This window comes from Gopherus flavomarginatus, chromosome 11 (genome assembly GCF_025201925.1).
Source record: "Gopherus flavomarginatus isolate rGopFla2 chromosome 11, rGopFla2.mat.asm, whole genome shotgun sequence".
Lineage (NCBI taxonomy): Eukaryota > Metazoa > Chordata > Testudines > Testudinidae > Gopherus > Gopherus flavomarginatus.
In genome coordinates, this window is record NC_066627.1 from 8,314,371 (window position 1) to 8,341,854 (window position 27,484).

At 47.5% G+C, this 27,484-nt stretch overlaps 1 protein-coding gene, 1 long non-coding RNA gene and 3 other non-coding genes across 10 annotated transcripts in view; 3 read left to right on the forward strand and 2 right to left on the reverse strand.

The window, feature by feature from the left end:
• LOC127031107 (zinc finger protein 707-like) overlaps nt 1-12,885 on the forward strand; it is a 769,794-nt gene extending 756,909 nt beyond the window's left edge. For 5 of the 6 annotated variants that reach the window (XM_050917854.1, XM_050917855.1, XM_050917853.1 and 2 more), the window contains one exon: nt 10,629-12,521. In XM_050917854.1, coding sequence (XP_050773811.1) covers nt 10,629-11,389 — 761 coding nt within the window. In that variant the 3' untranslated portion in view covers nt 11,390-12,521. Of the gene's footprint in view, nt 1-10,628 lie in introns of all 6 variants that reach the window. The other variant, XM_050917856.1, reaches the window with a different exon arrangement.
• LOC127031350 (uncharacterized) lies at nt 3,445-6,964 on the forward strand. Its single transcript, XR_007768526.1, has 3 exons — nt 3,445-3,652; nt 6,404-6,530; nt 6,911-6,964. It is a non-coding gene; the product is annotated as an uncharacterized LOC127031350 (long non-coding RNA).
• Nucleotides 12,886-18,031: 5,146 nt separating the features above from the next.
• TRNAG-UCC (transfer RNA glycine (anticodon UCC)) lies at nt 18,032-18,103 on the forward strand. The gene has a single exon. It is a non-coding gene; the product is annotated as a tRNA-Gly (tRNA).
• A 1,249-nt stretch (nt 18,104-19,352) lies between these two features.
• Nucleotides 19,353-19,425, reverse strand: TRNAV-AAC (transfer RNA valine (anticodon AAC)). The gene has a single exon. It is a non-coding gene; the product is annotated as a tRNA-Val (tRNA).
• Nucleotides 19,426-21,894: 2,469 nt separating this feature from the next.
• TRNAK-UUU (transfer RNA lysine (anticodon UUU)) lies at nt 21,895-21,967 on the reverse strand. Its single transcript has one exon. It is a non-coding gene; the product is annotated as a tRNA-Lys (tRNA).
• Between the last annotated feature and the right edge of the window lie 5,517 nt (nt 21,968-27,484).

A 27,484-nucleotide genomic window follows, 5' to 3' on the forward strand; every position in this document is an offset into this window, starting at 1 on the left:
AGATACCTGCGTCTAGGCTGGAGAGGTTCCGATGGTCTTAGGGGGGTTGTGGGGAGCTCAGATAACTATGTCGAGGCTGGAGGGGTCCCATCGTGGCCTAGGGGATTTGTGGGGGGCACAGACACCTGCGTCTAGGCTGGAGGGGTTTTGGGGGTCTTAGGAGGGTTGTGGGGGCACAGATACCTATGTCCATGCTGGAGGGGTCCCGTCGTGGCTTAGGGGATTCGTGGGGTCAGAGATACCTACGTCTAGGCTGGAGGGGTCCCTGGGGGGATTAGGTGTGTTGGGGGGGAACAGATACCTATGTCCCAATTGTAGGGGGCCCTGGGTAGCTTAGGCAGTTTGTGGGGATCACAGATACAAACATCCATACTGTAGGGGTCCCAAGGGACTTTGTGGGGCTCTGGGGGGTCACAGATACCTACCTACAGGCTGGAGGGGTCCTGTGGGTCTTAGGGAATTTGTGGCGCGTACAGATGCCTACATCTGGGCTTGTGGGTTCCCTGGGGGGCTTAGAGGTTTGTGGGAAGCACAGATACCTTTATCCAGGCTAGATGGGTCCTGGTGGGATTAGGAGGTTATAGGGGGCACAGATACCTATGTAAGCAGAAGCAGGATGAACTCTGCCCTGTCATCTGGTGGTGAATTATGGCAAGTGTGGAAAAGAATTTCAGGGGCTGATCGTGTTTGCATTGGCACACCCACTGCACATGACATGACTATGGCAGCCTGGGATGGTTGTTTTGGCAGCTGTGGGATCCCCAGTTTATTTGTTGTTGGGGCGTGAGATGTGGAATGTTGTCACCCTGATTGTGTGGATGAGGAACTGTGAAACTGCTTTGAGACAGGGATTCTCACCATCAATTGAGTGGCACTCGCTAGACAAGGGAGTGAGCTCGTTGAGTGAGCCAGAAACACCCATTGCACCTTCTTCTCTTTTAACAGTTGAATAGCAGAGCTAGTTTTTGATTCGTTTAAGAATTGAAGTTCCAGGTTCCTGAGCTGAAATCTCTAAAGAGGCGTTCTAGCTAGTGTGGGAGTCTGAAGGTATATTGCAGAGCAGCTGATGGAGAAGAGCAGTTTGTGGGATGGTGGGAGTGGCCCATGGAGTGAGGTGAGCGAAGCAGTTTTAGAAGACAGCTGGAGCAGATCACAGATCGACTGGCGGAGCAGAGCAGCTGGGTGGGCGGAACTGAGCAATTTGTGGGGAAAGCGGAAGCAGAATCCCATGGAGAGGCAGGGCAGTCGGCAGTGGACCACGTAAGGTGCCCCTTTCTACCCAGGCTGGCAGGGGGAAAAACCCTGCAGATAGACTCTTGAACTCTGGGGCTGCGGGACTGTGGGTGATTTTGCGGTTGCTGGACTCTTGAAACATTTAAGGTATTGGACATTGGCGTCTTGGGGTGATTTGGGGTTGCTGGACTCAAGAGCCCAGGGAAAAGGACATGGCCTAGTTGAGGTGTTTTCCCAATTTAATGCTATGTTCTTTATCTCACGTTATTAAATGTTTTCTGCTACACCCAGACTCTGTGCTTGCGAGAAGGGAAGTATTGCCTCATTGAGGCATCTAGAGGTGCGTATGTAAAATTTTCCCATGTCACTGGGTGGGGGCTCGAGCTGGTTTGCATTACGTTGTAGGGAAGGGACCCCTATGTATTGAACCCAGTCCTTGCTGTTATCAATTCAGCCTGGCAGAAGGGTTCCACCTACGTCCAGGCTGTAGGGGTCCCTGGGGGGCTCAGGGATTTGGTGGTGGGCACAGACACCTACGTCCAGGCTGCAGGGGTCCCGGAGGGGCTTAGGGTCTGTCACGGAGTGTGGGGGAGTCCGGTCCTGCACCTCTCTTCCTGGGACTCACAGTGACTCTCAGCCAGCCAGTAAAACAGAAGGTTTATTGGACAACAGGAGCGAACGATACAGCAGAGCTTGGAGGCACAATCAGGACCCCGCAATCGAGTCCTTCTGGGGGTTCAGGAAGCTTAGTTCCCAGTTTGGGATCCCCTGAATTCCAACAACCCAGCTCCAAACCAAAACTGAACTAACTCCCTCCAGCCAGCCCCTTCCTTTGTCCAGCTTCCCGGGCAAAGGTGCTGACCCCTTCCCCCCTGCCTAGCTTGAGTTACAGGCTTATGTCCTGTCCCTCACCTAAAGTCACCTGCTGCTCTCCCATCCCCCACACAGACAGTCCCTACTCCATCACAGTAATGCACAGAGCATTTCCTGCATGGAGCTACAGTGACACCGTGTGGCCACGCAGGGTAATGCACAGAGCATCACACCTATGTAGAGGCTGTAGAGATCCCTGGGGGGGCTCAGGGGTCGTGGGGGGCACAGATAGCTACGTCCAGGCTGAAGGCGTTCCGGTGGGGATTTGAGGCTTCATGGGGGACACAAATATATACATCCGGGCTGGAGAGGTCCCTGGATGGCTTAAGGGGTTGTGGTGAGACAGATACATGCGTCCAGGCTGTATTGGTCCCTGGGGGTTTAGGGAGTTGAGGAGGGGCACAGAAACCTACGTGTGGTCTGGAGAGGTCCCTGGGGGACTTAAGGGGTTGTGGTTGTGCAGATACCTATGTCCCAGTTGGTGGGGAGCTGGGGAGCTTAGGGGGTTTGTGTGGCGTACACACACCTACAACCAGGCTGGTGGGGACCCTATGGGTCTTAGGGGGCTTGTGAGAGGCAGAGATACCTATGTCCAGGCTGGAGAGGTCCTGGGGAGGGCTTAGGGGGTTCCTGGAGGTCACAAATATCTACATCCAGGCTGGAGGGGTTCTGGGGGTATTAGGGAGTTGTGGGGAAGGCACAGATACCTATTTCGAGGCTGTAGGGGTCCCGGGGTTGCTTTGGGGCATTCTGGGGTACAGATACCGACATCCATGCTGTAGGGGTCACTGGGAGGATCAGTAGGTTCGTGAGGGTGCACAGACACCTACGTCCAGGATATAGGGATCCTGGGGGAGCTTAGGGGTTTGTGGGGGGCACAGATACCTTCATCCAGGCAAGAGGGGTCCTGGGAGCCTTAGGGGGTTCGTGTTGGGCACAGATACCTGCGTCTAGGCTGGAGGGGTTCCAGGGTGCTTAGGGGGGTTGTGGGGAGCTCAGATAACTATGTCGGGGCTTGAGGGGTCCCATCACGGCCTAGGGGGTTGTGGGGGGCACAGATACCTGCGTCTAGGCTGGAGGGGTTTTGGGGGTCTTAGGAGGGTTGTGGGGGCAGAGATACCTATGTCCGTGCTGGAGGGGTCTCGTCGTGGCTTAGGGGATTCGTGGGGTCAGAGATACCTACGTCTAGCTTTGGCAGCTGTGGGATCCCCAGTTTATTTGTTATTGGGGCATGGGATGTGAAGTGTTGTAACCCTGATTGTGTGGATGAGGAACTGTGAAAAGGCGGGGGGCGGGGCCGGTCTCTCAGCAGGGGAAAAGGAGGAGGGGTGGGGAGACGGTCTGCCTAGCCCCGGGATCTCCTTTACTTTGGCTGGAGAGGGCGGAACCGGCCCCGGGGCAGGCTGGGAGATGTAGTTCCTGACTCTCCCTGAACAGGAAGTGACGTTGGCGAGGGAGGTGGATCCGGACTACCAGCGCGCGCGGGCCGCTCCGGCTCTGCCTGGTTCGCGCGGGGTCGTTGGAGCCTCTCCCGGGACGGAGAAGGGTTTGTGCCCTTGGAGCTCTGGGCATGCGCAGATCGCGGCGGGAGAGCCCTTCATTAACCCCCTGTGGGGGCGGGCGGGAAATGTCTGTGCAGCCCGGACATGGCGGGGGGAGGGGAGGGAAGAGCAGGTGACCCCCGAGGAGCGGGGAGAGAAAGGGGGAGGGGCTGAGATCCCTAGAGAGCAACGAGCAGCACCCAGGGTGACCCCCCCTTCCCTCAAACCCCTGAGAAGTTCCCTGTTCCCCTCCCCCCATTGTGCCCCATTTTCTCTCCATTTCGCCAGTGTCCAGCTCTCATTGTGGCTGGTGGGGTTTTGAGGGGTATCTGGGATCCCTGGCCAGGGACTCTGCGGACTGGGTGCCAGGGAATATCTGGTGGGCTCCTGGCTGGGTTTGTGGGGGTGTCTGGGGACCCTGGCTGGGGGGTCTGGGCTTGGGGTGTCTGGGGGCCGTTACTAACCCTGATCCTTCTCCCTGACCAGTTTGTGCCAGAATCCTGGCTCCAAGCACTGCCAGGCAGTCCCCGGCCAGGCCCAGTTACTGTCATAACTTTCTAGCCACTTGTCAAACACTGTGAGGTGAAATCACTGATTTTTCTTTTCTCTGCTCTTGAAAACTGCAGGAACTTCCAGTTCCACTGGGAATATTCATTCCCTCCCCCCCAGCCCTTATCCTAGATCTGGGGGTGAGGGAGGTGGGAAGGGGGTCAGCACTGCCACACAATGGTCTCTTCCACAGCATTCTAGACTCATTTCTGAACTCTGGTTTCATTGAGACCAATTTTATGCATCCGAAGCAGTGAGCTTTAGCTCACGAAAGCTCATGCTGAAATAAATTTGTTAGTCTGTAAGGTGCCACAAGTATTCCTGTTCTTTTTGCGGATACAGACTAACACAGCCGCTGCTCTGAACATTGAGACCAATGTTAATCCAGGGTCACTGCGTGGAAAGACAAGGAGTGACTCAAGAAGGACAGTGAGGCGAATGGGATCAGCAATTCTACCTGTGAGGAGGGGCTCTCATTAGCTGCTCTCCCCAGAGACCTAAAGGAGGGAATCTGCTTAGATGCTCTGTCCCTCTCTGCTCAGGATATTGGTGTTCAGCTTCCTGAGTCAGATGCTGTAGCCTCCATTGTGATCTGGGAGACCAGGCTTGGCAGCTGCTGCTCCCTAGTGGGGTTCTGTGCTGGGAAGTGACCTTAGTTAAAGCTTCTTTTCTGCCCAGCCCAGGTGATGACTTTCTCCAACTCGTACTAGCCCCTTGTGGGAGACCTGGGCCCTGTTAATACCAATTCTACCACAGACTCCAGGTAACTGAAAGACCTCAGGGAAAGTGCTGGGGTCTGGCAAGAAAGTGACTCTGCACAAACAGCCCTTCCTCGTTTCTCCTCCCATTAGCGGTTGCCAGGAGAAAATCCAGCCATGGGAGAGCAAAACCCCCAGGAATGGGACTTTCCCAGCCAGAGGGGCAGGGAGAGAGGACAGGGGAAGGAGAGACTGAAAGGGGCAGTGGGAGAAATGAGTGGGGGGAGAGATTTCCAGCTCTCTAGTCCAGCCAGACACATGTATTGCTGCATCCCTGGGCAGAACCACTTTCCAGTGAACAAAACAAGGATCAGAGACAGGAAAAGCCAGTTCCTGACTCCATATTCCCCTGCTGGGGTGTGGCTGCTGTGGGGTCAGTGTCCGAGGGAATCCCTCACAGTGACTCCTTTGGTTCTGCTTTTTTCTAGCCTTGTGTTCAGAGACTTTGTTATGAGGTGAGGGGAGGGAGAAGGGAGGTTAAAAATCTCTCTGTGGGCTTAGCCTGGCAGCAGGGGCCAGGTCTACAGTGTAATAACATGCTTGATCTCTTTCTCAGCATGGCAGAATCTGGGGTGTCTGTCTGCAGGGAAAAGGCCTGGGAGAATCAGCTGGTGAAATTAACTAAACCCTGTTCTGAAACCCCCACAACTGCCCTTCTCACCCAGACAGGTTGTAGAATGACGTCCTTTTTTTGCTCCAGCTCATTCCATCCTCCCAAGGGAGAGGGAAGAGAAATGGGTGCAGGGGAGCCTGTTAAGGTAGAGATTATCAGGAGGTTGCTGGTGGGTTCCTGCAGGGCGGGAGAGGGACAGCAAATACACCAGAGATGGGAAGATTTGCACAGTCTGCTTCGGAGGTTGGAGCGGGGCAGGAAATGCACAGGGTGGGGAAGGGAGGAGGACAGCTTGAGATAAACCTGCTGGGAGTTGTTTATTAAGTGGCCTAGATTCTAGGAAGAGACCCATGAGATTAGGTGGTGGAAATACCCTAATTTGTGAAACTGAGAATAACCCACCTTCATAGAGCTAGTCAAACTGACCAGACTCCCAGTGCTGGAGCCCGACCTGACTAACCAGCGGCTGCTGTAAGATATGAAGGGGGCACCCATCAGTGAGGTTTAGGGGAGCTGCCTCTCTCTTCATATCCAGCTACTCACGATGAGGTTATTGGGCTTCCTACCAGGGAGCTCTCCCTGGACCCTGCTAGGGGCTCCATCTCCTGTATCAGTCGGTGGCTAGTAGGGGGGTGATGGATCTGCTGGGAGAGACAAGGGGCTCTCTCTTGGTCCCCTTAACCTGGTGTTTCCAGGATGCTCTTTGCAGGGTGGGGGTGGGACTCTGTTAACTATGATCCACCCAGAGCTTGCATTTGATTGGTTCCTCTCCCCCACAAAGAGTGGGGCTGAGAGTGGGACATCACGTACTGAGTGTTGGACTCTTGCTCTTTCAGGGGCCGGTGACCTTCGAGGAGGTGGCTGTGTATTTCACCAGGGAAGAGTGGGCTCTGCTAGACCCCCCTCAGAGAGCCCTCTACAGAGATGTCATGCAGGAGAACTATGAGAATGTGACCTCATTGGGTAAGGATTCCCATCCCCTTAGTTCTTGGAATAGGAAATGAAGAGATAAGGTTCATGCCAACCCCACAATGCCACCTCTACTCTGCCCTGTTTCAGCATCACCCCAATATGCCAGTGACACACACACACTGCCACAGGCCCTCCCCTGCTGCAGAACATTTTGGGAACAGAGCACAGGAGCCATATCGCACAGTGTCAAATAGCTCCTGTTTGCTCAAATGAACTTCTTTGAGATGGGACGACCATATCTGCATGGAGTATTCGAGATGTGGGCGTACCATGGATTTATATAGAGGCAATAGGAGATTTTCTGTCTTATTATCTATCCCTTTCTTAAAGATTCCCAACATTCTGTTCACTTTTTTTCACTACTGCTGCAGATTGAGTGGATGTTTGCAGGGAACTATCCACAGTGACTCGAAGGTCTCTCTGTTGAGTGGAAACAGCTAATTTAGACCCCATCATTCTATATATATAGTTGGGATTATGTTTTCCAATGGGCTGCAGTGTATGTTATCCTGACATCTAGTACTGCTGAGATCCTGAATTCAGTGATATCCCTGCCCTTCCTGTTCCCTTTCTCCACCGAACCCCACCAGCCCATGCTTCCTGTTCCCAGCTTCCCCAGGACTCTCTCTCTTTGTCTCTGTCTCTGGACCTCTCTGTCAGCAAGAAGCAGTGCCAGGGAGACTTGCCCTCTCTCTGGAGTCTTCGATTTCTGGGACATAGATTTACTTTCTCTGTGTTTTAGGAGACTCTTTGAAATTGAGTGCCTGTGATATTAACCACAGTGCAACCTGGACTGTTGAACAGCTCTGTCCCCTCAGTTCCCAAGCTGAGGTGCCTTTTCCACTGCTCTGCTGTGAGAGCAGCCACTCCTGGGCAGTTCACACATGGTCTCCAGCATGTAACTCACTCCCAGCTACACAGTTTTGAGTGCTGCTAGTCAGTGACTCACAAATTACAGTACCTCACAGGAGAACCCCAGAAAATTCTCTGCTCCCTGACTTTCCCCAGAAATGTGCATCTTTCCCTGTCCAGCACACTCCTGAACAACGCAAGCTCATATGAAATCTGTCATTTCATCAGTGGAAAATGACGTGCGCCAGCCTTGTTATCCCAGATGAAGTTTCCAACACACTTTAATACAACCACACTGCTTAGATAAAGAATAAAACAAGATTGTTAACTATCAAAAAAAATTTTAAGATACAGATAATGAGGCATAAAGCTCAGAATTGTTTACAAAATAAATGCAAGATAAAACACTGAACTAATGTTTAAGTTAACAAGCTGAAACGGATTCAAGGCAAATGTTTCTGTCACCCTGTGCTGAGACAGGCTGGTTTTCCTTTCAACCAGGACTCGGCCTAACCCACCTCTGCCGCCCACGTTCAGTTCTTCAGGAGTTGTCATGAGCAGAGGGAAAGGGGAGAGAGAGAGTGTCTCATGCATTTTCCTCACCTCTTTTTATAATTCAGTCCTTTGTACTAGAAACCACTTCAGTTCTCAGCTCAGTCACGGTGACAGGCTGTCTGTTGGAGATGTGAGAATTGTGCGGGAAAGTCTACAGAAAGAGCTTTGGAGCTTTGGTCAAGCTAGTAGGCCTAAAGTATTAGCTGAGCTTGTTTCTCTGTGTAAAGGGCAGAGAAAGGCAAAGTGGAATGGAAAGTCCCCAAATTGGGGAACAATGGCTTTGTGTGCCATAGGGGCCTAAGTAGGTGAAGTGGAAAGTTCCCAAACACACTGATTTGAAATAACCGAGATTGTGAAACATAACCACAGTGGAAGTGTTAGAAAAGTCAAACCACAAACTAGACTAGGAATAACAATAAGAGGAGAGGCCGGATATGAAAAACTGATTGTTCAGCTTGCTTTTGACCTGCATCATATTTTGCAATATATTCCAAATAAGGTAATTAATGTGCAGCCTATGTGTCATTGTTTGTGGCTTTAAGCTTTAAAAGGCTTGTGTGATTTTTAGCTCAGGAGGACAGTATTCCAATAGCTGTCGCCCCCTGCATGCTTGTAACCAAGAAAAGAGCCTCAGGCTGAGCTGATTGAAAATCAGTCGTGTGGTCATTTTCCACAACAGCTTCAAGAGGTCCCTGTGATGGAATGTAGATGTCTTCTTCACACCTTCCCCCTGCAGGAGAATGGCTATTTGACCAGCTGTTTGCCTTGCTGTCTCTGAGGAACTGGTCTGTGGGTGTTCCCCAGAACTGTAACTTTTTCAGTAATATCATACTGTAAAATCTCATAACTTTACATACAGTGTTACTACACATTTTAACAGGAGGATAATATTCAGTAGGTTATGGGTTTTCAAGTGATACCTCACAAGCCATACTGTGTACAAAATTGATCATAATTTTCTAGAAAAGTGAACACGGGTACAGACTGACACAGTGTCTGTGTGTGTGTTCCCAGCAGACAGGTGGGTATTTCAATCCCTCTAAGCATAGTGTTCGGCATCTTCATGGACCTGGGGAACTGGTCCTGGAAATTCACTGGTTTACCAAGTGTGACACTGTATGGAATTGTGAGACACTTTGGTATTAATAATAAAATAATAAAATCTGATAAAATTGCAATGAATTGTGCTAGATATGCCATGGAAGGTGTCAGGGAAAATGTTATGATTTTCCAGGTATGATCATTTTGTTTCTATGTTTCTATCACCTTTGTACTGTGAGCTATAGATATGTAGGGTATATCTGTATTTCCAGACTTGGGCAGTGTTTCTGGGTGACACCTCCAGACATATTGGCATCAACACTGCCTAGCCTGTTTGATGGCCCATTGAGGGTCATCAGCTGTACAATGAGCCCATGGAAAGGACCAAGGGGATACACCTATTGAGTCAGCAAGACATTCCTGGGTAAGCCTGTGTACTGAGACCTCCAAGGCTTTTCCATACCATGTGCTGTGAATCTTGTGTTTGAGACACAGGAAGAACAAGCCACATAGCAAAAGGAATGTAAAGCGCAGCTGCATCATCTCCATCTTATCTTCAATCCCCCTTCCTACTTCTGGAGCAACTTCTCTACAAACTGAACCCTGGAACAAAGGACTGAAGGACCCATCCAAGCTGTGGATGTGTTCCAGACAGACTTTCACACCGGCAACTCACTAATACTGCTAAGAACCTGATCTATCCATTTTGGAATGTATCTGACTGCTTTCCCATTTCACTTCATTCTATCTTATTTCATTTAAACCTTTAGTTTAGATGCTAAAGGATTGGCTGGCAGTGTCGTATTTTGGGTAAGATCCAAACCTGTGCTGACCTGGTAACGTGGCCGACCTTTGGGGTCAGAAGATCATTTTGTTTATGTGAGCAGTTTTTAAATAACCTCTCACTGTGCTGAATCTAGGTGCTGATTGGGAGTCAGAAAACTGGGATGCAATAAAGGGGGCTGTGTGATTTCTTTTTTCAGCTTCTCGATAACCCGTGTGGGTAATCTCTTTTTCAGCCTGCCCTGATCTTGGTATTTTCAGTGAGAACTGCCTCTGGCCAACCAGGTCACACTAAGCACTGAAGTTAAATAAACAGAATGTTTTTTATGACAAAGTCTTATGAAATCAACTGAACTCCTTTGTTTTCTTTCATCTCAGCAAGGTTTCCTGTTACCCAGCCTGATGTGATCTCCCAGCTGGAACAAGGGGAAGAGCCATGGGTCCCAGACCTCCAGGGCTCTGAGGAAAGAGAGATCCTGAGAGCTCCCCGCACAGGTGGGAAAACATTAAACCAACTCAGAATCTGTAAGTGCCTGAAGGAAACATCTGGTATGCACATCAAAGCCCTTGGGAGGTCTCTCAGTTCATTATTGTCCCTAGCAGGGGTTGTATCCTCAGGGTAAATATAGCTCATGGCTTCCTGTAGATCCTAGCAAACATCAGGCATTAGCTTCCTCCCTTCCCCCTGCGTATTTGGATGGGATGTAAAGGCTGAATTCATCCCCCTCCTCTGTCCTATTTAGGGGAAGAGTTTGGGGGAGTTCAGTTCCTGATTTTTATTTGACCTGTCTTCAGCCTTTGTTTTGGTTTAGTCTTCCCCCTTTCCATCCCTGTTTGAGATTTCTGTCTCTATCACAGCAGGTGATGCAATGGCATGTGAGAAAGAGGAGCAGAATTCTCAGAAGGAAAATGTTGAGCAAGTGGATAAACACAGAGCATTATTGCAAAGATCGAAAAGGAATGTGTCCAGGAGTAATGAGCAAGGAAACTCCTTTGAGATTCAGCACAGACCAGAAAGAGAGCAGGGAAACCAGCCAGGGGAGATATTGGATAAATGTATTTCCTGTTGGGGAACTCAGAAGGTCCTCATGGAAACCACAACACAACAGGAAATCCTTAGGCGAAAGAGAAAAAATACATGCACTGAGTGTGAGAAAAACTTCACTCACAGATCAAGCCTTTCTGTTCATCTGAGAATCCACACAGGGGAGAGGCCCTATGAATGCAGTGAGTGTAGGAAAAGCTTCACTCTCACAGATCAGCCCTTTCTGTGCATCAGAGAATCCACACAGATGAGAGGCCCTATGAATGCCGTGAGTGTGGGAAGACCTTCAATCACAGCTCAAACCTTATTGCCCATCAAAGAATTCACACAGGGGAGAGGCCGTATAAATGCTGTGAGTGTGGAAAATGCTTTATTAAGAGTTCAGCCCTTTCTGAGCATCAGAGAGTCCACACAGGGGAGAGGCCCTATGAATGCAGTGAGTGCGGGAAAACCTTTTCTTGGCACTCAGCCCATGTTAGCCATCAGAGAATCTGCAAAGGAGATCAACATTGTAAAAATCTCTAGGGCTATCAAGACTCTCTTTTCTTTAATACTTTTCCTGATTCCCACATAGTAACTTTTAAAGCTCTTTGAACTGTTTGCAGCACCGTTATCCCTCAGCTTGTCCAGATGAGTGGCCCATTTTTGCCTTTTGCAGTTCGCCCTCTTTTGAGGTGGACCTATTTGTCCTTTCTATTGTCCCACAAGTAATTTGAGTGTGCCCTTCCTATGAGGAACCAGGGAGCGTCACATTTATACCATTCCTCCTATTGCAAAGTTATTGTTAGAGTCACCAGTGATAGAGATTGTATCATTGACAGTTGTTCTCACGTTGCTTTGGGTTGTGCTGAAGAGCAGTTATATTGGGAATTTTTCAAATTAGATGTAAATGAAGAGGAGCTGGGGCAGGAAAAAAGTATAATTTCAGCTTCCGTGACACTGGAAGGAGATGGGGTGACTCAAAGATTCCCTCCTTCCCCTTCACTGCAGAACTGTTATCTTTTGCCTGAGCCATGCAGAGTTTATGTTCATCACATTCTATCCATCCACTTCTCAAAGTGTCATGTGATGAAGCATTCTCTGTTGTCCGTGCTTGCAGATGATGTTTTTACTACTTTAATCCTATATAAGAGTCGCTGTGACTGGAGATGAAAGTGTCAAAGTCCTGGGAGGGGAATTCAAATGGATCCCAAATAGAGTGTGATCATTTAGAGTTTAAATCTCAGGTTCCATTTATTGTAAAGCCATTTCTGGCAAGAGGGGTGTTTTTCCCTCATGGGGATGCTAGGATACTAAAAAATTTCGTAAATAACATAACTGACTATGGAGACAGGGATGAGGGAAGCAGGTTTGAATGGATCAGAGGACAATGTGGTGGGAGAATCTCTTGTCCCGGTTCTGAATAATCAGATGTAACCTGCTCTGGAATTTCACTTGACGCTTTCTTTGTAATGTATTCTCTCTCTGTGATGTGGGTTTCTATCTTTCCTGAAGGCTGTGTTTGGTCACCCAGTTGGATATTAGTTCAGTTTGATAGGATGTAGCTCAAATTTATTGAAGAATTTAAGACAATGACCCTTTGCTAAAGTCCTCATTTATGATTTCAGTTTTGCTTTTTCCCCATCCCTGCATGATGACATAGAGAAAGTTGAAGTGCAGTTCTATCAACAGGAGAGAACTCTCTAATTTACTGGACAGGCTAACAAAGAAACAGCAGTGATTTAAAATCTCCACTCAGAAATGGTGAACAACAGCACAACCCCAACTAACTGAAGGAAGTGCATATGATCACAGCGTATTTCAGTTATTTAAGGCAATATTGTCTCCGAGATCTGGGAAGAGAATTCCATGGTAAGTGGTTTTGAACTAGGCAAAATGCTCATGTGTCTGGTTCCCAAAGCATTTGTAACCCAGGCCCTACAGAAGATCTCTCCTAGCTAATCCTATGCTATGGGAAATGCAGCCGTTCATGACACAGATGTTGAGGAAATAGAAATGGAGTTTTTGTCGAATTTATCCTTTGTAGGTTCTAAAGATGTGTATAAAATAAAACCAGTGTTGAAAATGTAATATCTTCAGAAAAATGCCCATTTTTTAATAGAATCTCCAGCTCTGGTAACTAACGAAGATTCTGATCCAGGCCTGTATCCAGTCCCTTTCCTAGACCTGTACCACTGAATTAAAGAAAAACTGGGTATGTTTCAGGAAGCCATTCCTCATTAACACTGCTGAGATTTTAAGTGGTTTTGTAAAGGATTCTACTTCAGAGAAGTGTAAATTTCCCCTATCCAAGACCAAGGATTTGGAAAGAGCTGAGGTTGAAAGAGTCCACACCCAGTTCTTGGTTTCCACCCCAGTAAAGGAAGCTATGGTGACCCAAGGAAAATTGTTTGTACAACTCCACTTCCTACTTCAGTGTCCCTGATTACACTTCCAAAGTATGCCAGGGTTAGACTGAGAACAGTCATCCTTCACTGTTTGGATGCAAAGAGAGAGTGCTTCATAGGACATTCCTTCCCTGTGGATCCCAAACTGGCTGCCTGGCTGGGTAACAAGGACTTTCAGGCTGTAGAAATGACGGTAACAAATGAGGCGATGAATTTGTCAGCCTCCAATTTCAGACTTCCGGATACTCGCATGTTGAGTCCTGATACTATGGTTTTGTGGCTGACGCTGTGGCTACACAATTAAGCTGATGTTGGCACAGCTGCACCAATGTAGCTGTGCTGCTGTAGCACTGCTATTACAGATGCTCTAAGCCAATGGGAGAGATTTCTCCCATCGGACTTGATTAGTGCAGCCCCCGCAAGCAGCGGTGGCTTTGTTGGCAGGAGAAGCTCTCCCGCTCATGTAGCACTATCTACACAGGGGATTAGGGCTGTGTAACTACGTTGCTCAGCTGTGTGGATTTTTCACACCCCTAAGCAATATAGTTATCCCGATAAATGTCTTTAGTGTAGACCAGAGAGGTTTCTCTTGTGCTTTATGCATTTACATTACTTCTCTACCTCCTCCTACTTTGAAAGATTAGAAAGTGTGAAAAGAGAGGTATTTTTCTCCATGATGCAAACATTCCGACATAGAAGACCCCTTCTACCAACACGTATGGCAGAAGATCCAGAGATATATGAACTCACAGAAGTGGTTGGGTCCTACATTGGGACAAACCACAATAAGAACCAGCGTTCAGTTGTTGGCAATAGGGATTAAAAGAAAACTAACATATGACAACAATTTGTGATCTTTGAATATGTTATTGTTACCAATTAAAATGAAATTATAGGTGAAGTTATTGTTTAAAGAGTAAGAGACTATGTGATAATCTGAATTATTTTGGAAAACTGAAAGTTGTCTTGTTTTTGTTAGTCATACAGGAAATGATGGCTAATCTTGAAAAGTTAATTTGATTTAATTTACCCTGGTTCCTCAACTGTTGCTACAGCTCTAGTACCCATCAATCCAAAGACTGAGAGAAATGGAGAGTTCCAACCATTGTCCTTTTAGTATCTTATTGTTCCTCTCCCTGTTTTTTGTGCTGGCCTTTCTCTATCATTTTCTGCCTTTGTTTAGTTGATAACAGTTGGTTTCCATCACTCACATTTGTTTGTTTAAATCTCTATCCGTTAAATAATTTTTTTGCTTGTTCGATAACTGTACTCAAGTGCTGCGTGAGATACTAGTTTTACTGTGGACCATTGCTACTGTATCTTGGGATACTTCAGGAAGAGAGGATCTGGGATTTCACCAAGTATCTGGTGATCCGGGCTGGACCCCAGAGGTGGACACACTGAAGGAACTCAGGGATTAGGGTGGCTGCTGTAGCTCAGAGGAGGGTCCTTGAGTTCCAGCAGGCTGGTGAGTTTGGTCACTAACATCCAGCTGCCAAATGCAAAACTCCCTCTTCCTTGTGGCAGGTGGCAACAAGGAGACTCACAGCCCTCAGTACCCTGAGAAAGGTCACAATGTGTCTCTATGTTGTTCCACCTGTCAAATTCGCACAGGGAAAGCTCCCGATAGCACAAAAATCTGCCCTATGAAATCATGGAACATGTGCACTTCGCTCTGTGAAAGCATGTAAAGAATCCAAGCGCTGGAGGACAGGGTTTGGGTCCAGAGTGACCTAGACAAATTGGAGGATTGGGCCAAAAGAAATCTGAGGAAGTTCAACAAGGAGAAGTGCAGAGTCCTGCACTTAGGACGGAAGAATCCTATGCACTGCCACAGACTGGAGACTGACTGAGTGAGGGGGGATTTGATAGCAGCCTTCCACTACCTGAAAGAGCAGGATTGTGGACTTTCTCCTGGCCACTTTTGCTGGGCTGGGCAGGCAGCCTGGAAGCCTTTCTAGAAGAGAATTGGGAACTGAGTTAAAAAACCAATGTGGAAACCAGAACCTCAGGTTTAGACTCATTTGTTTATAATATTAAATCTTCAATTCTAGTGTCACGGTCAATACAATTGCTTCTGCCTGATAGTTGCCCAAAGGGAAACTTAACTTCTCTGCAAAGAGAGTGGAGAGAAAACACTTTTCAGAGGGCAAGAGAGACAAGGCGAGTGAGGGTAAGAGCTTGTAGAGAACCAGCCTCTGTTGGTGAAAGAGACAAGCTTTGGAGCAAATCCAGCACCCTGCTTCAGTTTTGTGTAGCCTGAAAGGTCGTCTGTTTCCTAAACAGCAGTTAGAACATAAGAACAGCCATACTGAGTCAGACCAGTTCATCTAGCCCACTGTCCAGTCTTCTGAAAATGACCAATGTCAGGCGCCCCCCAGAGGACCCCTGGGACCAGCATGGAGACAACAACACCGCAACCAAGGTTAAAAGTCAATGCACGTGGGAGAAGCATCTTGTGTTTCATTCCATGTGCTAGTCCCATTGTGTTGCCATCTCCTTTTCTTCCTTTCTGTTAAAAGCTTTGGTGTTTTGCACAGAAACATTATTTCCCCAGCAGAGACCCAGGAGTGGTGGCTGCATTCCGGTACCAAACAGTCACTAGAAGGGGGCAGACAAAGGCCTTTAGGACGAGGCATCCCTCACTGTCAAAAAATCATCTCGCTCCTGCAGGTAACTGGCAGCCTGAATTTGTTCCTTATCCTCCCAGAGTCTGGGGGGGGGGGCTGGAATCAGCACTACCCAGCCCCTCCATATGTAGCAGGAACAAACATAAACCTTGTCTTTAAAACAAGCTGTCCCCTTCCTTCTCAGGGAAGATTTTTCTATGAGTGAAGTTGAGTTTCAGTTCCCCTCTCCTGGGGTGGGACCAGCTCCCAATGAGCTCTGTTTTCACCTTTGCCCCCTTTCAGTCACTCTGGGATCCGAACTCTGCTCCCTGCTGTCAGGCAGCTTCCAGCCCATCCACCCTGCTCATTAATTCCATGGTCATATATCACCCCCTTTGCCAGCACACAGAGCCTGCAGGAAAGCTACTCATATTAGATGCATTGGTGGTATAGTGTTGTGCATAGATGTTGGTCAAGCAGTTGATCTGGGTTTGAGTCCCAGCCAGTGCAATAATGGCTTTTTGTCTTCTGTCTCCTCGTCTGGAAGTGATTTAATTTCAGTCACATTGTGTTACAATCACATCCATAGAATGAGACAATAAGTGTGTCAAAGTCCAGCAGGTCATACAGAATGGAGGCACACAAGGGGCTGGAATGTTTTCATCTGAGAAAGAACACTTGGAAACCTGCATCTCCCATCCCCTGGCCTTCTGTGTTATGATTCCAGCTGTGTGAGCTGTTTGTATGATGTTCTGGCATGATGGGGAAATAAAGTATTGAGTCAGTTTTTGCTCCTGCAGATTCCTTTGCAGTTACAATTATAATGATATGAACAAAAGGGAGGCAAAATAAAAATAATCCCCAAATTGCAATACAGGTGGGGAAAGAGAAGCCAAATACGTCAAAATAAAAATACTAAAAGGGAAAGGGCGAAGAGATCAGGTCTGTGGAGATCCCCTTGATATTTGAACTCACATTGTTAGAATCAAAGTTCAGACTTGACACTGGAAAACCTGCAACTACCTGTCTCTCTGAACACCTGTGATGAGCAAGATCGAGTTGGGACACCGGTTCTGCTTCAATCATTTATTGTCTCTCTGTTCTCTCTTTCTTCTCCCCCCAATTCCTCGTCTCCAATGTCTCTGCCTTTCTTCTCTTGCTCCCTCTCCCCCTGCCCTTTCCCAGTGGCAGCGACTCGCAGGGCTTATCCCCTGGTAGCTGGTGCTCGTTATCAATCAAATAAATCAAAACACTTTCACCTGCAAGTGGATTTAGCCCAGGACCCTCAGAGTCAGCAGCTGTTATACCCCACTGAGCTCTCTGGTCAGGTGTCCTAGCACTGGAAGCCTCCTGTGTAGATTCTAAAATAGCGTTTTTGCACCAGGGGGCTGAAATATTGGACCGGACATTGTAGCTCCACTGTTATTTTATTGAATTGCTTCAAAACAGCAAGTATAGAAAGTCTCTAAGTGTCAGGGTCTCTGCCATGGAAACAGCTGCCCCTGCTCTGCAGGAATCTGTGTGTTCCACCCAGCAACATACAAACTTGCTCTGAGCTGAAGGGGGGTCAGACAGTGACGGTAACGCAAATTTTCAGACTGTTAACCCAAGTCCCTTCCTTTCTTGAACCCAGGACGTGTCAGTCACCTGTTAGCCATGGCGTTATCTTCATCTTCAAATACCTCTCAGGACATTTCACAGAGGGAGTGAAACCCGCCCCCCCATGACTCCTTGTTGAGGAGTTGTACCGTACCTGCTCCTGGGGACTGTCTGGTTTTATACTCTTAGAGCTTTTTCTCTTCAAACCCCTTATCCCAATCTATGGGCCACCACCGCATTTCAGAGTTCAGAATTTACTCTCATCACCCTCCTATGGCACTTTCCATGTGAATGAGACAAAGCAATGGGGGAAGCTCCATGGCTAATGAAAACCGGTGCATTGGGTGAGGCCTGAACTCATAACCCCAGCAGTGCGCCTCCCTCACCAGCCAGTTGTATCCCTGTAAGTGCTTCATAGATAAGCTTGGGAAGTAGGCAGTTACCTCTGTCAGTGATTAACAAAGTTGGTGGCTAATTGAAAGGCTGATGGTTCAAACCCAGGTGAAGATAGAAGTGCTTGGCTTTTTTGTGAAGAGAATCCAGTACATTTTAACAGGCAGGAAAATGCCTCAATTCTGGCCTAGCCTCATTGGGCAAGCATAAGGAGTAATTTCACCAGATGTGTTGGTGGTATAGTGGTGAGCATAGCTGCCTTCCGAGCAGTTGACCTGGGTTCAATTCCCAGCTACCACACTGAGGTGCTATTTTCTCAGCTGGAAACTAGTTTAATTTCCATCACATTGTATCAGTTTATCAATGGAATGAGAGAATCAATGTCCTTCAGGTCATTAAACACTCAGGGGAGGAAGAAAGGGGCAGGACTATACTGTGAGCAGGTGGAGTCACCCTGGTATTACAATGTTTGGGTTTTTTTTCCTTTACTTCCCTCTCCCTTTTAGACTCAGAGCATTTAAGGTTAGAAGGGACCACTGTGACCATCTAGTCTGACCTGCTGCACCTTGCAGGCCAAAAGACCCCACCCACCCACTCCTGTAAGAGACCTGGGAGGGGAGGCAGCTCTGTGCTCTGCCCCTACCCCAGGCAGCACATGGAGGCCCTCTGCTCCCCCCCCCCATGGGTGTGCAGAGATGTGCCAGCAGCACTAAGGTGGCTCCCTGCCCACTCTGCCTCTGTCCCTCCGTGCCGCTCCCAGAAGTGTCTGGCATGTCCCAGCATCCTCTGGGGTGGGGGGAGTGTCTCCATGTGCTGCCTGTGCCCCGAGAACCAACTCCACAGCTCCCATTGGCCAGGAACTGCAGCCAATGGGAGCTCTGGGGGCCGCACCTGCAGGCAGCGGCACATGGACACTCACTGTCCCCGCTGACCTGGGAGCTGCTTTCGCAGGGTTGTGTGTACCCGTCACTTTGGGAGCTGCAGTGCCCAGAGTAAGCACCACCCCTCCTGCACCCCAACCAGAAAGCCCACACCCCGCACCCAAATTTCCTCCCAGAGCTTTGCTTGTCTTCCTTTCACCAAGAACCATCCTTCTTCTAATGGATTGCAAGTAGCCATCCCTGGGAAGCCAAGAGGCAGGCACAGGATTCTACCTCCCAGCAGCCAACCGCACCTCCCCAGGCTTTGCAGAATGAACCGTGGTGCTCTACTAACCCCACTTAGAGACTTAGCTTCTGGTCTGCCTTCCTTGGCTCGACTTTCCTCTTTTGTCCTATTCCTGCCTCACTTCCTCCTTTAGCAAGTCACACAGAGGAGGCCAGCAGGAAGAGCCGGCCGCCATAGGCCACGCTCCCAGGGCAGAGGAGACCAAGCCATAAGGCTCCAGAAGGTGACTGGCCCAGATCCTCTAGCTTTCCTCTGCTGATGTCAAGGCTCTTTCTCAGCCCATTTCCCCACCCTCTGTCCTGCAGGGGTTGGGTTTATCACAGGTACATGCCAGTGGCAGCAGTAAGAGCTTTGCTAGACAGCCAGGGAAAGTAAGCAATTTTGTTTCTGCCTGGTTTTGAACCAGGGACCTTTTGCGTGTTAGGCAAACGTAATAACCACTACACTACAGAAACTCTGTCAGAGGACCCTGCCCCTCCCTTCATAAGAGTATAAGAATGGCTATACTGGGTCAGACCAAAGGTCCATCCAGCCCAGTGTCCTGTCTGCCAACAGTGGCCAATGCCAGGTGCCCCAGAGGGCGTGAACCTAACAAGCAATGATCAAGTGATCTCTATCCTGCCATCCATCTCCATCCTCTGACAAACAGAGGCTAAGGATACCATTCCTTACCCATCCTGGCTAATAGCCATTCATGGACTTAACCTCCATTAATTTATCTAGTTCTCTTTTAAACCCTGTTATAGTCCTAGCCTTCACAACCTCCTCAGGCAAGGAGTTCAACATGTTGACTGTGCACTGTGTGAAGAAGAACTTCCTTTTATTTGTTTAAAACCTGCTGTGCATTAATTTCATTTAGTGACCCCTAGTTCTTATATTATGGGAACAAGTAAATAATTTTTTCGTATTCACTTTCTCCACCTCATTCATGATTTTGTATACCTTTATCATATCCCCCCTTAGTCTCTTCTTTTCCAAAATGAAAAGTCCTAGTCTCTTTAATCTCTCCTCATATGGGACCCATTCCAAACCCTAATCATTTTAGTTGCCCTTCTCTGAACCTTTTCTAGTGCCAGTATATCTTTTTTGAAATGAGGAGACCACATCTATATGCAGTATTCAAGATGTGGGTGTACCATGGATTTATATAAGGGCAATAATATATTCTCTGTCTTATTCTCTATCCCTTTTTTAATGATTCCTAACATCCTGTTTGCTTTTTTGACTGCTGCTGAACACTATATGGTCATCTTCAGAGAACTATCCTTGATGACTCCAAGATATCTTTCCTGATTAGCCGTAACTAAATTAGCCCCCATCATATTGTATGTATAGTTGGGGTTATTTTATCCAATGTTCATTACTTGATATTTATACACATTAAATTTCACTTGCCATTTTGTTGCCCATTCACTTAGTTCTGTGAGCTCTTTTTGAAGTTCTTCACAGTCTGCGTTGGTCTTAACTATCTTGAGCAGTTTAGTATCATCTGCAAACTTTGCCACCTCACTGTTTACCCCTTTCTCCAGATCATTTATGACTAAGTTGAACAGGATTGGTCCTAGGACTCACCGTTGGGCAACACCACTAGTTACCCCTCTCCATTCTGAACACACCGATGGGCGAACCTGGAGAAAGTGATGGCAGCCCTTCAATGGGTCAGCTGGTAGGGCAACGGACTGGAGCCAGCACTCAGGAAGTCATCCTTATGTTGTCCTTCTGACTCCAGCTTGAAGGAGAGCTTCTTTTTCTTCCCCTTGCTGAGAAAGAGCAGGAGAAGAAAGAAAGACCAGGTGAGTCAACTCTTGCTTGGGAGTCACCCACTGAAAATGTAAAAACCAAAAAGTAAAGCCATAAAAGACTTCAAAGCCCACCAGGCCCAACCTCTCTTCTAATATGGCAGAAAAGCCACATGTCTCCTGTCTAGGTAGGGACATCCTATTGCCCCACAAGAAGTGGAAGGTCATTATATTCAGCCTCAGCAGCACTTGTGGAGCAGGGGGAAATACATGGCTGAGGAAATTCCCTGTAGCCAGAAGATAGGTCTTGAGCATCACAGCTTTGTAGGTAAATACAAGGTCCACTTACACCACCGGCTGAGCCATTCTTCACAGGCCAGCAACTGCTTCTCCCAATTTGTGTTCCCCACCATGTCCCCAACCGAACGCTAGAAGGCCCAGTTCATCAACCTGCCCACTCTTGCAGCCCTCCTCTTCCACCCTGACTGATAGGGAGGAGTATTAAGCCTCCCTCCCTTAGGCCTTTCAGCATTCCTGGGGAACACCAACACCGCCCAAGTGACTTTGGGCCAGTTGGTCAACCAATAGGGCTGCCTCCTAGGCCAGGCTGCAGCCCAGCTTCAGGACTCAGAGGAAATGAAGCTCCCATCCCTACCTACAGGACTCCAAGCACGGCCAGCCTTCTGGATCAAACATCCCCTCTTGTGCTCAAGTCACAACAGCTAGCGGGCAAAAGGCAGGCTTTCATATCATTTGAGAGAGCAAGACAGAGCCTTGGAAGACCCAGCAGGATTAGGTCGCACAGGAATTGTCCTCAGATGCCACTGAGACTTCAACTCAGATTGCAGGATTCAAAGTCCTGAGGGCTGCTCTTACACCATGGGACCAATAGGGAAACCCCAGATCTCTGCTGAGTTCTGGTGTGGATGACCCTGCGGGCGCAGCCCTGCATTTGCTCACCAAGTTGGCATGTAACAGTTTGCTGCATTCCTAGAGGCCTTTCTTAATCCAGACTGAGAGGCCAGTGGGCATGTGAGGAAGTTGCCCCTTCCGTCCTAGGCAGTATGTGGCCCTTTCTAGGAAAGACCAAGTCCTGGAGGAAAAATGACTGTTGTGAAATAACATCCTGAAGAGACGCCTTTTTCAGTTGTTGGAGGAGTATCATATGGGGAAATATTCCCTCTTCACCTGACCAGGGACTTGAACCCTGGATCCACAGATTAAAAGTCTGACGCTCTACCAATTGAGCTAGCCAGGCTCATAGAAAAATGGGCAAGTTTGATGCAGAAGAGAAACTAGTCAAGAAAAAGAGGCAGAAAATTTGCTAGTCTTGCTTCTTTAGCAGCCCTAGGCCCATCTTGCTTCTCCATGTGGGGCCCACAGACATTCTTCTTTTTTTAGTTAAATATCAGATCCAGGAGAAAACACAGTTATACAAAGCAAAATAAAATTGACCTGTCTCATGCAGTGCTACATTGACCTCTATTCAGACTGAGCCTAAGGGAGGGCCTCGCTTCCGGATCAAACATGCCCTCTTGTGCGAGTCACAACAACTAGCAGGCAAGAGATAGGATGCCATGTCATTGGAAAGAGCAAGATGAAGCTTTGGAAATCCCAGGATAATTAGCTGGCAATGAAAAGACCCCAAAGTTCTACTGGGGCTTGAGCTTTGATTTCAGGATTCACAGTTCTGAACACCAGCCCTTACACCATGGGACCAGCTAAGCCTGTGTGACTTCTGGCATGAAAGACTCTGTGGGGACATTTTTTTCTGTCAGGGAATACCCAGTGGGAACATGCCTTTCTGGCCAGCCCTACATTTGCTCAAAAAATCAGCACACAGCACTTTGTTGCAGGCCCAGACACTTTTCTTCCTCCAGACTGCAATGCCAGTGGACAGGTGAGGAAGTAGCACCTTCAGTCCCAAGCAGTAAAGGGCCCTTCCTAGGAAGGGCCAAGTTCTGAAAAGGAAAAACTGAAGTCAAAGAGAGTCCTCAAGAGATGCCTTCTGAAAATCTTGAGGGATTGTCCTTCTACCTGCCCAGGGACTTGAACCCTGGACCCTCAGATTAAAAGCCTGATGCTCTACCAACTGAGCAAATTTCATGCAGAAAAAAATCTAGTCAGAAAATGAGGGCAGGAAACAATACAGAAAACCTGATGCTTTTGCTCTTTTAGCAGTCCTAGCCCCAGCCTACTCCTCCATCCGGCGCCCTGAGGCCTTATTCTTTTTTTAGTTAAATAGCAAATCCAGGAGAAAACACAGTTATACAAAGCAAAACGAAATCACAAACAGAAATGTCATTGGAAATACAAAAATTAAAAAGGAAAATGCAATTCCTATCACTTTATCGCGTCTGGGCCATTCCTGTATCGAGAGCACCTGCTAAGGGCCCTGTGTGCTTACGAGAAACCTGGAGAAACTCATACCACAGCCTGAACATGAAACTCAACTGCTCCCAGGTGCTGCAGTAAAACCCTTTCCCTGCTATGATGTTGGGCACTCCGTATGATTTTATTAAAATATGCTAATGAGTGTGAATATAATGTAACTGGAATATGCTTTATGCATGTAAGGTAGCATTACAAAGTTTATAATCTACTGTGTGTGTTCATCGTATTTGTATGAACTGATCATTCTTGTATGTGAAACTAGAAATATGAAATATAACTCTGAGGTCCTGTTGTAATGATGCATAGTGTGGGCCATTAATAGTGGTTTGGACTCTTGATGGCTCCCATTAACCAGGACAATTGACTGTAGATGGCTCTGTCCTGCACCATCTGTGAATCAGGCCAGGAAGAATGAAGGCTTGGGGTCTCACAGGACATGTGAGCATGTCACTTGGTACAGGAATCCTTCTTAAACCTGAGGCTTTCCCCCAGGAGACAGACAAAAGATTCCTGCCTTGTACCAAAGTTATATAAGTGGGTAGAACAGAAGAAAGGAGGCTGCAGTCATAAGAAATCCCCTAGCTACCACCTGAGCTGGAACAAGGATTATGCCAGGTGAAAAGATTGGGCCCAGACTAGAAATAAGCCTAGTCTGCAAAAGAAGCTTATTGGAAGATCTCTGAGGGTGAGATTTTATCAGTATTGAGTTTCCTATTGTATTAGGCTTAGACTTGCATGTTTGATATATTTTGCTCTATGGAGAATACAAACTCCATAGAGAAGGAAAAGTTAATGCCTTAGAGGAGTCTGTGTGTGTGTGTGTTAGATGGGTGCGAGGGTGCCTAGAAAACACTGTCCTGTAGTTTCTTTTCTCTGATTTCCTTTAGAAAATTTGAAGCGGGGAGCAAAAACCATTGTCTTCTGAGAAGCTTGAACTCAAAACCTTCAGATTATGAAATTGAGACACTACCAGCTGTGCTAGGAAGGTTTAGAAAACAGCTAGACTCAATGCATATAGAATCTACAGCCGTGACCGAGCCAGGGGTGCACTGGAAGACGCAGAGAGATATGGTGCCCAGACACCTTTCCTGGCAGCTAATAGATCAATTTTCTCTGACAGTGAACAATCTACTGGAATTCATGGCAGCAGAGGGTGGATATTTCCAAGCTGAGCACCCACTTCCACATTTCAGAATTTATTCTCCTTTTCCTAGTAGGGTACTTTCCATGTGAATTGGGCAAAACAAGTTGGGGAAGCTACAGGGGTAATAGAAACCAGTATTTAAGGTAAGGCTTGAACTTATAACCCCAGCTATAATCCCTTCTGCACTAACTAGTAGCACCACTGCAGGTGCTTCTGAGGCAAAACAGGGAAGCAGGCAGTTATCAGTCTCTGTGGTTTACACCTTTGCCTGGCAATTGAAAGGCTGCTGGTTCAAACCTAACTAAAGATGTGACTTTTCAGCGATGAGACTCCAGGATATTTTAACAGGAAGAAAATCTCCTCATTTCTGGTTTAGCCCCATTTGACCCCTTCTGCCCCTCTTCTCCCCCACACCATCTCTTCCCTTCCCCATTGGGGCCATACAGAGAGGATCCCCACTCACTGAGAAGTTCCCTTTTCTCCTTCACAGATGGCTTTAATACCCTTTATCTCACTCAAGCTCACAACTGCCCAGAGTTCAAGAACTGTCCCTGTTCCCATTGGACAGATGAGAGGAGCCTGAGGTCCAGAGAAGGGAAATGACCTACCCAAGGGCATACAAAGCAAAGCGGTGGCAGAGCCAGAAAGAAAAGCCACCAGTTCCGACTCCTGTTCTAATGGACAACAAACCCCCCAGAGGCAGGGATAGAGCCCAGGAATCAAGATGGTGGGGAAATGTCATTCAAACTGTTTCTGTCAGAAAATCCCATTCAGACTAAACCAGTTTGTTTCTCGAAATCCTAACAAGTGGGATAAAAGTTCTTTGCAAAAATATTTTGTTGCAAAACAAAAGCATCTCCTGTTTGACACAGTGTGTTAAATTGTCTCCTTGCACACAAAGAGGAGACACTTGGATCTCAAACATTAGATAAATAGCTTCAGTCTGAGCTAAGTCGTTGCTGCTCTTAACAATTTCAAAATAAAAACATACAAATCAAATAGACTATTTCAGCTATTCTATTATATCATAATCTGCTCTGAGTAAACGTGATAGGACACCTCATATTATGCACTACTTATAGTGATACTCTCCAATGAATCCCCATCCTCCACCCACCGTGAAGTAGGTAGGAGTGGATCATTATTATTTCTACTTGAAAGAGGGAGAAGCTAAGGCTGAGAAAGGAGAATTGACTTGTCTTAGGTCACACAGGCAGGCAGTGGCAGGGTTGGGAATAGGACCCAAGAGCCCTAATTTTCAAACTAACCATCAGAACTTGAATTTCATCCATTGAATGACCTTAAAGTGCTCTCACATGAGCTCCAGACCAACAACAGTGACAGAATTATTCAGCAAGTATTTGAGAACTGCAATGTTAGAGAGAATCATCAACTGCTCAGAGACCATTAATGCAGAGAAGCATCAAAATTTGTCAAACATAGAACTGGTTCTGACTTATTTCCTTGGTCTTAAAAAAGAACAACAAGGACCTGAGTTTCCTCCCTGTCAATAACCCCCTGCTCAGCCAATCAGGGTAGAGACTGAGGACGGGAGGCTGAGGGTTCTCAGCAGAGAGTACAAAGGATGGCCTAGGTCACCTGTGGAGATCACTGTCCAAGCACTATTTCAGCCCCACAGTTTTGGATGGACCGCCCACAGTGAGAGCTGCAGAGCACTCCCCCACAACACACACACACACACAAACACACACACACACACACATCCTGGTGTTGGGAGGGGAACAGGAGAAAGGACAAAAGAAGCAAGAGACGAAGAGAAAGGAGGGAGGGATGGAGGAAAAGGTGAAACAAAAAGGACAAACCCTAATGTCCCCAGTGATTCTAAGGGACAAAATCCCAGGTGTGGAATAAAATTCTGCCTCCTTAAGCTCGTGTTTTCAATGCCTAGAATTCAGCTGTCACCAGATGGATCAGACTGAACAGGTTTCAAACCTCCAGAAGGCTCTTACCTTCTAAACAGGGACGGCTGTTTTCTAGTAAAATCACTACAAGGAAAGGAGAAAACTCGAAAGAGGTTCCTCCTGGCGCTCACGTCCGTGAACCCAAATTCTCTCTCAGTCCTGAAAGAGAGACCTGGAGAAGGAGACTTGCTGAAGCAAAGCCACAGGGGTCTCTGAGGTTTCCCTGGCCCCTCGCCCTTCTCCTGCCTGGCTGATGTCATCATCTCTCTGTGAGGTCACTACGTCCCCATCTCCTTTGACCAATAGTCTGAGGTCCTGTTAAAGGCCTTTGTGATGTCACTGCCACACCCCTCCCTTGCTGTGCTAATGTCCTGCCCCAGGCCAGGCACTTTGGAGGTTTGAGGTACTCCCTGTGGATCACCCCACTCAAGGAGTGTTCGTTCTAGGAAGCAAGCCGGCTAGACAGGAAAACATCAGATGCTGCTCCCAATGCTATACTCAGTTTTCCAGAAATTAGTCGACTTTCTGGCCAGAAGAGACCATTAGAGCATCTAATCTGACCCCCTGCATATCACAGGCCTCCTGTATGACACAAGAGCTACTTTTGGGGCAAACACATTCCAGAAAGGCATCTAGTCTTCATTAAACGACATCAGGACATGGTGAATCCACCGGTTTCCTTGGTAGCTTGTTCCTGTAGTGAATCATCCTCACTGTTGAATATTTGTGCCTTAGTTGTAATATGAATTTGTCTCTTTTCACCTTCCAGCCTTTGGGTCTTGTTATGCCTTTCTCTGCTCAATTAAAAAGCCCTCTAACACCCAATCTTTTCTCTCCATTAAGGCACTTCAACACTTCAGTGAAGTCACCTTTCAATCTTCTTTTGATAAGCTAAACAGACTGAGCTCTTTCAATAGCTCACTAGAAGGCATTTTTCTCCAGCCCTCAGAACATTTGGTGGCTCTTTGCTGCCCCAGCTCCAATTTCACAACATCTTTTTCAACCGAGGAAACCAAAACTGGAGGCAGTATTCCAATATCAGTCTCACTGATGCCATGTCACCTCCTGTGACGTTATTGACATAATCTGTAACTGTATAGATCACCGTTGCGACCACTGTTCTATATTTGCAGTCAATTTTTTAGAAAGGTTGTTTTGTAAGGGGTCTATGGAGAGGTTCTGATTGGCTAATTATAATGATGCTATCTCTAGATGTATATCATTTTTGTAGTCGACGTTATGAATATTGGTTCTATGCTGTCCATATTTCAAACTCGTGCTCTGCTTCTGGGGAACACTTTAGACAAGTTGGTGT